Source organism: Nerophis ophidion, linkage group LG19 (genome assembly GCF_033978795.1).
Source record: "Nerophis ophidion isolate RoL-2023_Sa linkage group LG19, RoL_Noph_v1.0, whole genome shotgun sequence".
Classification (NCBI taxonomy): domain Eukaryota; kingdom Metazoa; phylum Chordata; class Actinopteri; order Syngnathiformes; family Syngnathidae; genus Nerophis; species Nerophis ophidion.
Window position 1 is genome coordinate 25181042 of NC_084629.1, and position 17118 is coordinate 25198159.

The 17118-nt window shown below is 38.0% G+C and overlaps 1 protein-coding gene across 3 annotated transcripts in view; it reads left to right on the forward strand.

Moving 5' to 3' along the window:
• Positions 1–17118, forward strand: part of vwa8 (von Willebrand factor A domain containing 8) — a 135776-nt gene that overhangs the window by 71785 nt on the left and 46873 nt on the right. For all 3 annotated transcript variants that reach the window (XM_061879656.1, XM_061879654.1, XM_061879655.1), the window contains exons 32-37: positions 1708–1833; positions 5346–5455; positions 9231–9382; positions 9442–9646; positions 10733–10814; positions 11111–11315. In XM_061879656.1, the coding sequence (XP_061735640.1) occupies positions 1708–1833; positions 5346–5455; positions 9231–9382; positions 9442–9646; positions 10733–10814; positions 11111–11315 (880 nt within the window). The remainder of the gene's footprint in view (positions 1–1707; positions 1834–5345; positions 5456–9230; positions 9383–9441; positions 9647–10732; positions 10815–11110; positions 11316–17118) is intronic.

Sequence of the window (17118 nt, forward strand, 5' to 3'; positions counted from 1 at the left end):
TGACAGAAATAGTGCAGATTCAGGGAAGAAAACAGGAAGTTAGCCAAACTTTGCCGGACTGGAGCGATATCTGTCCTCAGATACTAAAAAAATTTTTTTTTTACAGTATTATAGAGGGAACCATTTTCAAGGTTTAACAAATACATAAATAAAAATGTTTCCTTTTCATTTTATCAATTCATTTCCTGGTAGCCTGGCTAACTTCCTGGTAGATTGGCTATTTTCCTGGTATCTTGACTCACTTTCTTGTAGTCTGGCTAACTTCCTGCTAGCCTGGCAAACTTTTTGGCATCTTGGAAGACTTCCTGTTAGCCTGGCAAACTTTTCTGTAGCCTGGATAACGTCCTGTTAGTCTGGCTAACTTCCTGTTAGCCAGGATAACTCCTTAGTAGCCGGGATCGCTTCTTCCTAGCATGGCTAACTTCTGGTAGCCTTGTTCACTTCGCCCGGATCACTTCCTGGTAGCCTGGCTAACTTTAAAAAAAAGATGTATATATTTTTTTATCTTTTATTTTATTAAACAATGAACACTTCCAATATAATTCAAATCAACATTGCTCCACTGTTTCAGGTCAGCCCGAGCAATTAAGACAATAAATTTAATTCAAACAACCGTCATACCAATAGAAACTGTTAAATAAAGTACAAGTAATTATAAAAACAATACAGATGATATTAACCTCAAATCTATATACATGAGAACATATATATAAATAAAATACATATAAATTATTTTTAAAAACGGCTCAATTTAAATCGCTCCAATAGAAATAACAATCTGACGACTTTTTTTTTAATTTTTATAATTTTCCAATGTTTTATAATTAAATTGAAGTCATTAATTCAATGACGGCAAATGGTAAATACTTGTATTGCACTTTTCTACTTTAAAGGTACTCAAAGCGCTTTGACACAATTTCCACACTCGCCCATTCACACACATTCTAACTAGGAAGGCGAACTAGCAAGGGTGAAGTGTCTTGCTCAAAGACAAAACAGACGTGACGAGGTTGGTAGAAGGTGGGGATTGAACCAGGAACCCTCAGGTTGCTTGCACGGCCACTCTCCCAACCGCGCCACGCCATTCCCGTTAGCCTGGCTAACTCCTTAGTAGCCTGGAACACGATCTTGCTTTCATGGATCACTTCCTGACAGCTTTGCTCACTTCGCCAGGCTAACTTTCTGGTAACCTGGAAATTTAAATCGTTTTAGATAAGCCCAATATTTTTTTATTTTGTATATTTATTTATATATTTCATTTATTTTTGTCTTATCTATTTGTTTTGTCTCTTACCTTAACTTGTTTTGTTTATGAATAAATATTGATTGCGCAAGATTGTGAATGTTTGGAATAATGTAAAGAATGGGATGTGCCCTTATTTGATTATTGTTACATATACTGTTTGTGTGTTCAGTTAAAATAAAATAAAACCTTCCTGGTAGTCTGGCTAACTTTCTGTTTGCATGGCTCACATCTGTTTTGTTCATTGAACTTGCAGCCTTTCTGTCATGCTTTTGTTTTAGGGTTTAATGTGTGTTTTTGGCATTCACAGCATTTTCAGTTTGCATTTATTTTTTACCTTGCAGCTTTTACATAATTGCAGCATGTTCCCGGTGCATGGGTTTAATGGTGTTTTTGGTTTTAGATCATATCTGTGTTAAGAACGCACACATGAGTTTGGTGTTTGCATCATTTTGTGATGATAGCAACCAGCTGGAGGTTCTGGATGTGCTGGAGGGCCAGGTCCACGCTATCTCCCTGCCCATCAACCTCAAGTCCGTCTTCTTGGTGGCGGAAGATCGCTGGCTGCTGCTGGAGAGCAACACTGACAAGTATGTGACAAATTACTTTTTTCTCTAACTTTATGGTGTTGAAATGGTTTTCCACTGTGTATTTGGATGTGCCCTGTATATACTATATATATATAAATACATATATATTAGGGCTGCGAATCTTTGGGTGTCCCACGATTCGATTCAATATCGATTCTTGGGGTCGCGATTCGATTATAAATACATTTTTTTCGATTCTACGCGATTCTCAATTCAAAAACAAATGTTTTTCTGATTCAAAACGATTCTGTATTCATTCAATACATAGGATCTTAGCAGGATCTACCCCAGTCTGCTGACATGCTAGCAGAGTAGTAGATTTAAAAAAAAAAAAACTTTTATAATTTTAAAGGACAATATTTTATCAACTGATTGCAATAATGTAAATTTGTTTTAACTATTAAACGAACCAAAAATATGACTTATTTTATCTTTGTGAAAATATTGGACACAGTGTGTTGTCAAGCTTATGAGATGTGATGCAAGTGTAAGCCACTGTGACACTATTGTTCTTTTTTTTATAAATGTCTAATGATAATGTCAGTGAGGGATTTTTAATCAGTGTTATGCTAAAATTCTAACTAATATTGATACTGTTGTTGATAATATTCATTTTTGTTTCACTACTTTTGGTTTGTTCTGTGTCGTGTTTGTGTCTCTTCTCAATTGTTCTGTTTATTGCAGTTCTGAGTGTTGCTGGGTCAGGTTTGGTTTTGGAATTGGATTGCATTGTTATGGTATTGTTTTGTCGGATTGATAAAAAAATAAAAAATTATATAAAAAATCTATTTTTTAAAAATGAGAATTGATTTTGAATCGCACAACATGACAATCGCGATTCAAATTTGAATCGATTTTTGCCCACACCCCTAATATATATATATCCGTCCGTCTATCTGTGTTGGCCCTGCGGTGAGGTGGCAAATTGTCCCCCGCCTTCCGCCCGATTGTAGCTGAGATAGGCACCAGCGACCCGAAAGGGAATAAGCGTGGGGCACCAATTGTGCAAGTTCTCCCACTTAAAATGATGACAGAGGTCTAATTTTCATCATAGGTACACTTCAACGGTGAGAGACACATTGTGAAAAAAAAAATCGAGGAATTTACATTGTAGTAATTTTAAATAATTTATTTGTAAATTATGGTTTAAAATAAGTATTTGGTCAATAACAAAAATTCAAGTCAATACTTTTTAATATAACCTTTGTTAGCAATAACAGAGGTTAAACGATTACTATAGGCCTTTACCAGGTTTGCACACACAGTAGCTGGTATTTTGGCCCATTCTTCTATGCAGATCTTCTCGAGAGCAGTGATGTTTTGGGGTGTCGCCGAGCAACACAGACTTTCAACTCCCTCCACAGATTTTCTATGGGGTTGAGGTCTGGAGACTGTCTAGGCCACTCCAAGACTTTCAAATGCTTCTTACGGACCCAGCCACGTTTCATCTTCAAAGCTCTAACTGATGGAAGGAGGTTTTGGCTCAAAATCTCATGATAAATGGCCCCATTCATTCTGTCCTTAACACGGATCAGTCGTCCTGTCCCCTTAACAGAAAAATAGCCCCAAAGCATGATGTTTCCACCCCCATGCCTCACAGTAGGTATGATGTTCTTGGGATGCAACTCAGTATTCTTCTTCCTCCAAACACGACGAGTTGAGTTTATACCAAAAAGTTATATTTTGGTTTCATCTGACCACATCACATTCTCCCAATCCTCTGCTGTATCATCCATGTGCTCTCTGGCAAACTTCAGACGGGCCTGGACATGCACTGGCTTACGCAGGGGGACACCTCTGGCACTGCAGGATTTGATTCCCTGTTGGCGTAGTGTGCTTCTTAAAGAAGAAGTTACAGGTCTGTGAGACCCAGAGATCTTCCTTGTTTGAAGTGACCAAATACTTATTTTCCACCATAATTTAAAAATAAATTATGTAAAATTCCTACAATGTGAATTCCTGGATTTTTTTTCACATTCTGTCTCTCACAGTTGAAGTGTACCTATGTTGAAAATTACATACCTCTGTCATCATTTTAAGTGGGAGAACTTGCACAATTGGTGGCTGACTAAATACCTTTTTGGCCCCGCTGTATATATGTATATATATATATATATATACACATACATACATACATACATATATATATATATATATATATATATATATATATATATATGTGTATGTATGTATGTATGTATGTGTATATATATATGTATATAATATATATACATATATGAGAATGTCATTGTAAGTGAATAATACTTACACAGACACTTGTAAATGTGTTTGCATACTTGCCAATGCTAACGACGCTAGCTTGAGTGCATTACGATAGCATGTACAAATATCCATGAAAGCACAAAAGACATCACACATGAGACGATTTAGTCATTATGAATTGTTTAAGTTATATTGTAAAACTTATAACCGTTGCTTGGAGCGATGAACAAAGAATCCTATTGAGCAAAAACGCTATAGACCAGGGGTTTTCAAACAAATTTTTGCTCAGGGGCCACATGGAGGGTGTACCCCGCCTTCCACCCGATTGTAGCTGTGATAGACTCCAGTGACCCCGAAGGGAATAAGCGGTAGAAAAATGGATGGATGGAAACATACCAACACTTCTAGGTATCAGATGTGCTAACTCAACAAACCATAGGAAACAGAGATAGAAACTATTCAAGAGGCTTTTGGGACAATGAGGGTGCCAGTGAATGATGTGTTTGAAACAGAAGACGTAAAACGGCAGGTTTTACGTTTCATTCTGGTCGAGGATCAGGAACCGCAGCCGTGATTTACTGTGTACGTCTTGTTTGGCCACGGTACAATCCGTTTGCTTGACTTTCTATTGCGACATCCACAGGACACATTTAGAACAAAAGTTTCTTTCACAAAAAATCTTCAATTTTTATACTTGGCACACTTCTCTCGCAGACACAAGGACACCCCTGCTATAGACGAATATCAGACGAAACATGATATACTTCCTGTTTCGAGCCGTGAACTGGACGTACATTTTCAACCCACAGCACCTGCAGTGAGCAAACTTGTCCAAAGAATGGCGCCATAGCACAAACAATAACACACCTTTTCATTGTCTCTGTTGGTGTTGAAAAGTATTTGTTGAATACAAAACATGCCCTTTCGCGAAGAAACATACATAAAATAGTTGCACCGTTTTATAGGACGCAGGATTCAACGCATAGAAAAAAATTGCGGCTTGTAGTTCGGAAAATATGGTCTTTATGCAAATAATAAGCATTGGTGGGATACGATGTAGTAGGTAAGGGGATTTTTACAGCATTTCTGAATAAAAACAAAGCAACTCAAGACAATGTTGCTAGTCAATGTTGTGAAAATCCAAAATTAGATTTGAGTTTTTGGTCAAGTAAAGCCTTTTTTTCCCAAAATATTTGTTGTTGAAAGGAAGTAAGGTCATAAGAATGGCTATTATTCGTAGTAGTAGTTATTTTCACGACACAATTCTAAGTTCAGGTGTCTTTCAACAGGAAGTACCTGCTGACCAAGCCCATGCACATGGCTTCCGAGGACTCTGGAGTGTGTCAGCTGCACAGCATCAGCGAGGACGCCGTCAGCTCAGGGCACGGGGCCAGCTCAGGTACCTTTTTAACATCCGCGGCTGTAATTGAAGGTTAACAATACTTTTAATGTCCTCCCCTGCCGCTCTCTGCTGTCTCCTTAGCACAGACATGATGTCAAGGCTATTAATAAATGCGGCAAGACAGACAAATAGACCCAGGCAGCGCATACGTCTTGCCTTGACAGGACCTCTTAGCGAGACAAAGTGAACCCTGGCGCGTCCCAGGATTTGTGCCGCTTCTTGTCACCGATACCGGGAACAAAACGTCACGCAGTGTGTGGGTAGAGTGTGTCCATAAAGCTCATAAGTCACTATAACGTTGGCAACAGTAGATCCAATACATAATTTTTTCATGTTATTGTGGTGCCACCTGTTGGTTGTTGTCATGCAATACAAATATGTTTGACGTTTCATGATCAATACATAAACAGTCAATGATTTATGTACAATTAGTTATGTTTTTCTCGATGGCGGACATATTTTTTCTCAAACTTTACACATTTGTGCTTATCTGTCCCCTGAATGCGTGTGCCAAAATCTGTGCGGATTCAGATAAACACTCTCAAGTACCAGCACGTTTTTTTTGTGGAGCGCATTGAGATGTGTGAGAAATTTCAAGTCGGTTTTATTTCTGAGGCTAAAACATTGGGGTTTAAAGACATCAATCAGAAAAGTAACACTGTAGGGGTGTATGTTTGGACGCATTTCTTCTAGAGATGGGAATCTTTGGGCATCTTGAGGTTCCATTTGATTCAGATCTTTGGAGTGATGATATTATTCAGAATCAATTCCTGATTCGAAACGATCCTTATCATTTATTATTTGGTATATAAATTATAATACAACCTTTTCAAAACAGGTTACAGGTTGCAAAAGCTCCTCCTAACGGCTTATGTTGGTCTTATAATTGGCCTAAAAATCACCTTTGGATATGTATATTTTTAAAATTGTATTTACAAAAATCAAAATGTTAATCACTCTAACACAATAATATAGAGCAATTCCAACCCAGTCCCAGTTTTACAATAGTTAAGAGAAATTTAGAAAACAATTGAGAATGCATACAACTACAATAATAAAAAACAGGAAAACCTCAAATTAATAAAAGCAACAGTATCATTATTAGTAATGATGATTTTAATAATAGTTGTTAATGTTTTTAATCCAAAAATGAATTATTAAAAAAAAAAAACGAAAACATTTCCATCCACTATGCGAGGTGGGGTCACGGGGGCTGTAGCTAAAGCAGAGACGTCCAGACTTCCCTCTCCCCAGCGACTTCATCCAGTCACCCCAACGTGTCCTGGGTCTTCCCCGTAGCCTCCTACCAGTAGGATGGAAAAAATGTGCGCAAAAATAAAAAAAAATTGTCCTTGAAAATTATGAATGATTTAGAATCATAATGAATAAAAATTGCAATTTGAATGTGAATCGATTTTTTTTTAACAATGTAAGAGTTTGCTTATACCAGGATTGTCCAAAGTCTAGTGCAGGGCAATTTACGGCCTGCGGATTGTGTTTTATTGAACGACAGGATCTATTCCAAAAATCTAATCCTCTTTTAGATCATTGCAAAGGATTAGGGAAAAAAGTCAGTGGCGGGCCGTGCATTTTTCACCTAGGCCTTCAGTGATGTCTTACTTAGTCCGACTTCACCTCTCAAAATACCGTAGTTGATGTCACCACATGGACATGGCTAGAGGTACTACACAAAAGCACACTAGTGAGCATTGAAACACCTCAACAGTGTACAAAACGGTCTATTTTTTGGTGCATTTAACATTCAATAAACCCTTTTCAGCAATTAAAACATATCTTACGTGGTACTGTCAAAATTTAAAAAATTGTATAAAACAAATGAAACATGAAAAAAATTAAGAAATAAAATAGTTGAACTCACAATTTGTAGCACTCATTCGACGCCGTATTAGCCAGTGGTACCCTCGTAGCCGTTTGATTCGTGTGAAAGTGACGGGCAAACCATTTCACCACCGGGGTAGCTTCCGGTGTCGGCCGACCTCGTCCCACAAGATGTAGTTTCTCCTAAGTATACCTATTGAAAATGGCCTTGCAATCGTATATCTGCCACCTAGTCAACATTTTTCTCTCCTTCTCTGTAAGTACCGATGTGTTTTCTGTGGTTTTCTATTAGGGCTGGGCGATATGGCCTTTTTTTAATATCTCAATATTTTCAGGCCATGTCATGATACATGATATATATCTCAATATTTTGCTTTAGCCTTGAATTAACGCTCGATGCATATAATCACATCAGTATGATGATTCTGTGTCAACATTAAAACATTCTTGTTCATACTGCATTAATATATGCTCATTTTAAACTTTCATTCAGAGAAGGAAATCAGAACTAAGTCAATTGACCAAAACTGTATTTGTTAAACAGTTATTAAGCAGTGGCACAAACATTCATGTCATTTCAAAACAAAGTGCAAGATTGTCAGAGACATTTTAAAACAAGCTATGAGTGCACTTTTGTGCATGATGTCAGTAAGATGACATATCAAAACAACACTAAATTAAAGTGCACTTTTTGCACTACTACAATAGTTTAAAACAAATAAAGTGCACTTTTGTGCATGATGTCGAAGATATTTCAATAACTGTCAAATAAAAATGAGCTGCATAATAGGAAATCAAATGGCTATGTGGTAGGTTACTGCGGACGTTATCTCCTTATGTTCACAATTTTTTTCCTACAGTGTTAATGTGGAAATGTTTGCTTCGGCATTTTGTTCGTGTGGCACCGAATGGAGATGTTGATATACGGAGTAAGCACTCTTCATTCTCAAGCAGGTGACTTTTCCAATGATGCTACATTTTAGCAGTAATGCTACATTTTGTAGCAACACTTTTGCCCCAGACTTGACAAATTATGGTTGTCTGTTTGATATATTCCCACTTGAAGCCAAACCACCGCCAGAGGATGGACCCCTGCTGTATTTCTTGGGAATTAATTCTTCCTTCATTTGTTACCAGATTCGCACCTTCTTTCTGTCGTATTACCACTCTCACCACAGCTAACGTTACCCATGCTGCTCCCTCTCTGCTCCACGAGGGCGTATACGTATGTGACGTATGTAAGAAGGTGCGCTTGCTGTCTGTGAGGAGAGATAACAAAGAGTGGGAAGAGCCTGTAGTGTAATGCCAGCAGCTAAAAGCAACTGCGTAGAACGTATACAGTACTAGAATATCACGATGTAGTCATTTTCTATATCGCACAGAGACAAACCCGCTATATATCGAGTATATTGATATATCACCCAGCCCTCCTTTCTATGGCTCGTATGGCTCCGGTGCCACTTCCTGTTTTTGCAATTTGTGATTAGATACTCACTTGAGAGACCCAAGTGAGTATCCAATCACAGCGTACAACCAGCTCGAAGGCCTTACTAATAACAACTTGTGATCTGATTGGCTATGGCAATTGTCTATCAACTGTATGTATCCGTTCACTTACAGTACGCAGACATTGTTGATGCTGAAGGCCCCGGGCAGATTTCGTACAGCATGGCAACATAAGCTAGCTGAATTTTGATTGGATAAAAACTCTAACCTAAAAACAACAGCACTGGAAAGAGCATAATATGACAAGAAGAGATTATGAATACTTTTAGATATTTAGGGAAAGTAGATTAAATAATACTTTTATTTTGAATCATGATTTCTGGCTATGTTAGGTCAGCAGAGAAGGCTTCGCTGGCCCTGACGGCACACCACTCCAAAAAGTAAATCAAAAATCATGTATACTGCGTTTCTCTCATCACCCTGTCAGATGCCGTGTGCGTTCCCCAGATGTTGTCATGTGACCAACTTCCCAACGAAAACCTAAGTGCTGCCCTCGGCCAAAAGATCGTCTCCCCGAACCGTGTCATGGCCGACACCGGCTCCTTCGCCCGAGTCATCGTGGGCTTCCCAGACCTCATGGTGAGACTCGAACAAGACGTTGTGACAAGTCAGCATCTCTGAGTGAATGTCTTGTCCAGTCCCCTAATGAGGTGTACAGCTTCAAGAGGACAGTCGACCTGTCCGAGATGAAGAGCAGCGACGGCAGCGCCCACAACTTCCTCCGGGGCGGCCCGCGAACCACGGCCGCCAAGCGAAGCAATTGCGTGAGTCTGCTCTCAGCCAATCAGGTGGTCCGGGCCCTTCCACCGAGCAAAGTGCCCCTGAAGGAGGTCTACCCCAAAGGTTAGGAATCACGGAAAACAAACTCTATATCAGGGGTGTGCAAACTTCAGTCGTCTTGAGCTTGATAAGGAATCTGGTCCGCGGAGTGTTTTCAAATTAATTTCAAATATCTCTTAACCTTATTGCTGCAATTTTGTCGACCTCTTGTGGACAATGAGAGTCAATCAGGTCAATGACCATGAATTGTGTTTGAATAAACTTTAGCGCAGCATTTACTTATACGACCAAACCCAAACAATTCAAAAAATATTCTCATATAACACAACCTGCTTCCTGATTGTGTTGGATATCATAAAAAATATCGCAACACCATAAAAATGTCAAAATCACACCCATTTAAATCCATTACAATGCATGATGGGAAAAAATGCAAACGCTGTCCACACTTATCCATGTTTGGCACATTTTAGTTGCTGTATATTTCTGTTGCAAAACTTTAAGTAGGTCGTCATAGAAGTAAAAGTTGGAGTGGTTCACATACTCTTAATATTCAAATAGTTTAATTATATATCCATTTTATTAATATAACATGTACACATATGTACAGTACAGGCCAAAAGTTTGGACACACTTTCTCATTTCAATGTGTTTTCTTTATTTTCATGACTATTTACATTGTAGATCGTCACTGAAGGCATCAAAACTATGACACCTGTGAAGTGAAAACTCTTTCAGGTGACTACGTACCTCTTGAAGCTCATTGAGAGAATTCCAAGAGTGTGCAAAGCAGTAATCAGAGCAAAGGGTGGCTATTTTGAAGAAACTATCAAATGAAACATACTTTCAGTTATTTCACATTTTTTTGTTAAGTTCATAACTCCCCATGTGTTCATTCATAGTTTTAATGTGACAATCTACAATGTAAATAGTCATGAAAATAAAGAAAACATTGAAATGAGAAGGTGTGTCCAAACTTTTGGCATGTACTGTATGTATATGTACTTATAGTGTTACTTCACATGCAGTCGCATTTCGGCCCTTGGCCAATTTTTTTAGCCCAATGTGGCCCACAAGTCAAAAAGTTTGGACACCCCTCCTCTATATGTACAAAAACACTTTAATGACAACTTCCTGTTTGTCCATCAGATGTCACCCCTCCCATGACTGCAGGCTACCTGGAGGTGACGGATCTGAACTCAAAAAAAGTCAAATATATTCCCGTTCCCAGGTAAAGTGTGCTGATTAGTCCATGTTCAAGCATCTATTGACATGTAGGGGTCGGAAATAGAACAGCCAGTGATTTGAAAGAATAAGCCCCACCGTCTGGACATGCATGGACCGACAAGATTGTAACTTTGGTCAATATTTCTCCAACTACTTTTGAAATAGGAGCATATGGCTCACATCATTACAATGAGATCTTTGGACAGTAATATTCATCATTGACCTTTAACCTAGATGAGCAGCTAGCTAAGTGAATAGACTGATAAATCCGCAATAAGACTTTTTTTATCCGACTATCAGGTCCATGTCCGTGTCGCCTTACACCAGCTGGGTGTCAAAAGTGTCGGAAACCGACTTGCTGTTGGCGCCCCTCAGCTCGGGCGGCGTGGTCACCGTGGACATGGGCGGCTACGTCCGTCTGTGGGAGACCGGCCTGGACACGCTACAGCGATCGCTGATGGAGTGGAGGAATATGATTGGCTCTGAGGATGGCAGGCCTGTACAGGTAAATACAGTATCTAGCATGTCTTCTCAAGGCACAATACTATAGGAGTTATAAATATACTTCAGAGTAGTCAGTGTACAGCTTGTGCAGAAGGATGGATTTACTGTCAACACAAAGCTGTTTATTGTCGAAATATCCAGCAACACAAGAGAGTAGCAAGATAAGTGTGTTGCCTATAATATAGCAGTGGTAGCATGCAAGAGTGCTGGGGCCACTGGAGAGCCGCGGTTCTTTGAATGGAAACATTATAGTCTGAATGCCTAATATTCTGCACCAAAATTCATCTATTTATTATTCTTCTTCCGTAGCGCTTTTTGTCCGCCTCCAACTCCCAAACTTTGATCGATCCCGTTCAAGCGTCAAAACATTCAGCGCTTTCAGGACATGCGGTTTCACTCAACAAACGTTCTCCAATTTTACCGTTTTATAATAACTCATAATGTTTTTTGCCCTTTTTTTCTTTTGACTACTCCTCCCACCTCGTCTTCATTTGGACACTGTAACTTGGGTTTTTTTCAACCCAAAAAACGAAAAAGTTTTTACAATATTCATAATTTTCCAAAATATTGGACAATATAATTGGTGATTCTCCCACCATTTTTCATTTACGATTGCCATTTTTTTTCGCCTAAAAATAACATTGACTGAAAGTAGCTATTTTAATTCCACACGATCAAAAAATATATTTGTTGTAGTATAAAAAAATGTATCTAGTCCTCAGGTGTCAAACTCAAGGCCGTGGGCCAGATCCGGCCCGCCACATCAATTTGTGTGACCCCGAAAGCGTGGAAATAACATTTGTAAATAAAGTACATTATCTTTTCTTAATAAATGTAAAGCAAAAATAAATGTACTTCGTAAAATTACATATATTTACACTTTAATCATCACTAATAAAAAAATATATATTATATCATTATCGTTATTTTTTCAAATAAAGATAAATACTTAAATATATGCTTGACTCATGATTTCAAAGCAAGTAAGCCAGCAAACTGTTCATGTAAAAAAATTTTAAGTAAACAGTTTTTAGAGTAAAATCCACTTTCAATATAGAATAATATTGTTCACTATAAAACACAACAACCATAGATTTTTCAGAAAAAAACCATGAATTTTTACGAAAAAAACATTGGTACCGTTTTTCCAGTCCATTTAATTTAATTTCATGTATTTTTTTATTTTATATGCTGTAAAAAAAAAATTTAAAAATGCAAATATTATGGTAAAATTGTGGCGACTGAGCTGCACTTTTATACAGTACAATCTAAAGATTTGGTTTTGTACAGCGTACGTCAAAAAAGACAGACAATTAAACACATTTTTTTACATACACATTTATATTAATACTGTATATTATTCACTGTTAAAAGCAGCCCTCTGAGGACAACCGTAACTGTGATGTGGCCCTCAATGAAAACCAGTTTCAGACCCCTGATCTAGTCAGGAATTAAAAAAAATGCAATACTCCCTTTAAAATTCAAAGTTGGACATAATTTTGGCAGTTTGGCTGAGTGGCTAACACACAAGCCTTTTACCCCATTGAAGTGGGTTCGAACTCCAGAAGGGATCAAAAAAGCTACTTTAAAAAAAAAATGTTTACATCTACGAATCATGTAAACAAATACATTTTGTTGTAAAGAAAAAACAACCGTAATTAGCTAAAAATGTAACGAAAGTGGCGAAGTGGTTTGAAACCTTGTCTGTTTAGTACAGTGATTAGCAGGATGGACTTTCAAGCAGGAGGAACTAGTTCAAATCCCTGGCCGTCCAAAGGCATGGACTGATCCATAAGGGGTAATTTGTTAGATTAATTCTGGGATGCATACTTCCTTAACTAATTCTATAGCCAGTGTCATGGTTTATTTTCAACTATTATATCATACATTTTTCATTTCTAAATTCATAGTATGTTGCAGTACAGTTTCCAATCTTCAACATTCACATTTTTCGGACAATCACGGTGTTTCTACATTCAAACATTCACAGTTAAACCGTTTCCACCTTTCCGTATACGGTGGGTGTCAAACTCTGGCCCGCGGGCCAAATCTGGCCGCTATGTAATTTAATTTGGCCCTTGAGGCAATATCAATTTAGCATCAGAGCTTGCCCGCCGGTGTTATACCGCGTCGGTGCCGCTGTAACACCGCATTCAGCCCTAATACTCATACTTGCCAACCCTCCCAATTTTCCCGATAGACTCCCGAAGTTCAGTGCCCCTCCTGAAAATCTCCCGGGGCAACCATTCTCCCGAATTTCTACCGTTTTCCACCTGGACAACTATATCGGGGGCGTGCATTTAAGGGACTGCCTTTAGCGTTCTCTACAACCTGTCGTCACGTCCGCTTTTCCTCCATACTAACAGTGTGTCACATAATATTTGTGGCTTTTACACACACACACACACACACACAAGTTAATGCAAATCATACTTGGTCCACAGCCATACAGGTCACACTGAGGGTGGCCGTACAAACAACTTTAGCACTGTTACAAATATGCGCCACACTGTGAACCCACACCAAACAAGAATGACAAACACATTTCGGGTGAACATCCGCACCATAACACAACAGAACAAATACCCAGAAACGCTTGCAGCACTAACTCTTCTGGGAAACTTCCAGCAAACTGACCAATAATTAACTTTTTATTCATGCATTTTCTCTTGCTACTTCAAGACTTGAATGTTTGGTTCATTCATTATTGTTATTTTATTTTCAAATTTATTATGAGCTTGTGGAAAAAAATTGATATTTACCTCAGAAGATTGCAAATAGAAAAAAAGACATAACATTTTTATTTAAATTTTATTTGATATGCCATTGATATTCTTTTAATTATTATTTGAAACTGGATTTTGCATGTCACTAAAGTTATATAAGCCTTGCTTGTTCAATATTTAATGCAAAACTTGTTTGGGTCCCTATTAAAAGGTTAATTTGTTCAACCTTGGCCTGCGGCTTTGTTCCGTTTAAAATTTTGCCCCACTTTGTATTTGAGTTTGACACCCCTGCCTTATACATTCTACTCGCATTCAAACGAGCATTCTTCAATATTCAAACCATTCCTACTGTACCTTCAAACATATAATTACAATACTCTACATTCCTTCTGCATTTCAGTTCAGCTCCAGTATTTGTCATTCACACACATATCCTACCGGAATTTGTATTTTCTCATTTCCAACATTATTATATGTTACTGCCTTTAATTGTGAGGGGTCCCTTCCCTGCAGTGTTACTTACCGCCACTAGGTGTCAGTGCTACTTTAACAATCCCTTCTCAGAAAAGCTGACAGAACATATCGACTGGAAGAATTCCTGATTTTGTGCAAACTGGAATCTTTGCACCACCCTCACCCGCTCGCCTGAACTTTACATGAATGGAGGCTCTTTGTGGCGATGATGCAATAGGCTTGACCCCTCGCTATATGGCCCGGGACACTTTCAGAGTAGTGCACTGAGGCGCTATTGTCAAAGGTGCCCACGTTTGACAGACATTCTTCAGATGATGTCGACTTGCACACAACTATCTGAACATCTGTCCCCAAGACACTGATGAGGGTGATTGGCTGAGAGCAGATTTCTACTTGTGACTCTTTTTGTAACTCTAAATATGAACAAAGGTGTCTTAAAAGTACATAACCGGTCAAGTGACACGTTGTGTAAATGGTAAATAAAAACAGAATACAATGATTTGCAAATCCTTTTGAACTTATATCAATCAAATAGACTGCAAAGATAAAATACTTAACATTCAAACTGGAAAACTTTGTTATTTTTTGCAAATATCAGGTCATTTGAAATTTGATGCCTACAACATGTTTCAAAAAAGCTGGCACAGATGGCAAAAATACTGATAAAGTTGAGGAATTCTCATCAAACACTTATTTGGAACATCCCACAGGTGAACAAGCTAATTGGGAACAGATGGGTGCCATGATAGTGTATAAAAGCAACTCGCATAAAATGCTCAGTCGTTCACAAACAGGGATGGGGCGAGGGTCACCACATTGGGAACAAATGCCTGAGCAAATTGTCAAACAGTTTAAGAACAGCATTTCTCAATCAGGTATTGAAAGGAATTTAGGGATTTCACCACTTACGGTCCGTAATATCATTAAAAGGTTCATAAAATCTAGAGAAATCACTGCACGTAAGCTATGATATTACGGACATTCGATCCCTCAGGCGGTACTACATGAAAAAGCGACATAAGTGTGTAGAGGGTATCACCACATGGGCTCAGGAACACTTCAGAAAACCACACTCAGTAAATACAGTTGTACTTACAACAGCATTCTTTTTGTGTTGTTTCAGTTTGACAAATTCCTCAGTAAATTCACCAAAATGTCACCGTGGAGTTATTGAGTCTGTTTAGTTGATTGGGGAGCGAGCTTCCGCAGCTGGTGGGTCCAGAAGATGACTTCTGTTTTGTTTGAACAGCCGTTTTACTGCCTTGTTACAGGCAACGTTTGGAAACAATTAGGGCATGTAAATAAACATTTACAGAATTTTACAGAGTAAATAACTCATTTCACAACATATCTGCGGCTTATAGTCCGGTGCGGGTATTATATTGGAAATGTTTTTTGTTGTAAAATTTAAAGGGTGTGGCTTATATCCCGGTGCGGTCTATAGTCTGGAAAATACGGTAATCCAGACCCACTGTAGTATTGTCACCTTTATCATTATCTCTGGTTTGTTTTTGCAAAAGCAGCTTTGTGGTGATGTCAAAATCAATTGAAGCAAACAAAGAAGAATGGGAGGAAAGATCAGGAAAGAAGCGGTAGCTTTCCTTAAAAGCTTCCACATCCAACTGAAAAGTTACTTTTTTTTTAGCTGTATACTTGCCAGATATTTTTCATCCCTGTTATATCAACTATTACTTTTATTAAAACGCACCCTTATCAATTTTCCAAAAATGTTGAAAAACCACATCAACAAACTGCCATAGTTAAAAAAGTATTTATCATCACCTATTCTCTTTATTTCTCAGGCAAGAGAAATAAAGTTTGGGTTGATCCAAACCGAATGGCATTTTAAGCTATTTATAGTAACACAGACACTATGTTAGCATATTCGCTAATGCTAATGATGCCAGCTTGAATACATTACGATAGCACATACAAATATGTATGAAAACACTCCTACCGACATTTAGTTATATTGTAAAATTTACAAATGTTGCATCGAGTGATGAATGAAGAATTATTTCAAGCAGAAACTCTATGGACGGTTATAGTTCCGGTTCAAGGCACAAAAAAAAAGAAGTACATTCTCAACCCACTGCACCTGCAGTGAGAAAACTCGTCCAAAAGATGACGGCATACCACAAACATTAGTACACTTTCTCACTGTCTCTGTTGGTGTAGTATGAAACGTATTTGTTGAATACAAAACATTATGGCAGTACGTAAAGAAAGATCCATACATTAGCCACACCGTTTCATAAGCCACAGGGTTAAAAGCGTTGCAGAAAAGTAGTGTCTTATAGTCCGGAAGTACGGTACATGATATAGTATAACAACGTAATAATATAACAATATAATATTGATATAGCGTTTTATAGTAAAACTATGTAACACTTTATCATGTATATCTTGTTTATAGAATGTTTGACATACATTTCAGAAAGAAAATTAAACACAAGTTGAATGTTATGTCTCCGCCCCAAACAAGTAGCCCACAAACATTAAATATAAAATAAAACAAAAAACAATCAATACAGGAAAATATTGATATGAAGCCACAGACAACTGCACTCCTGAATGATATTTTTTTTTAAATTATGATGTTAT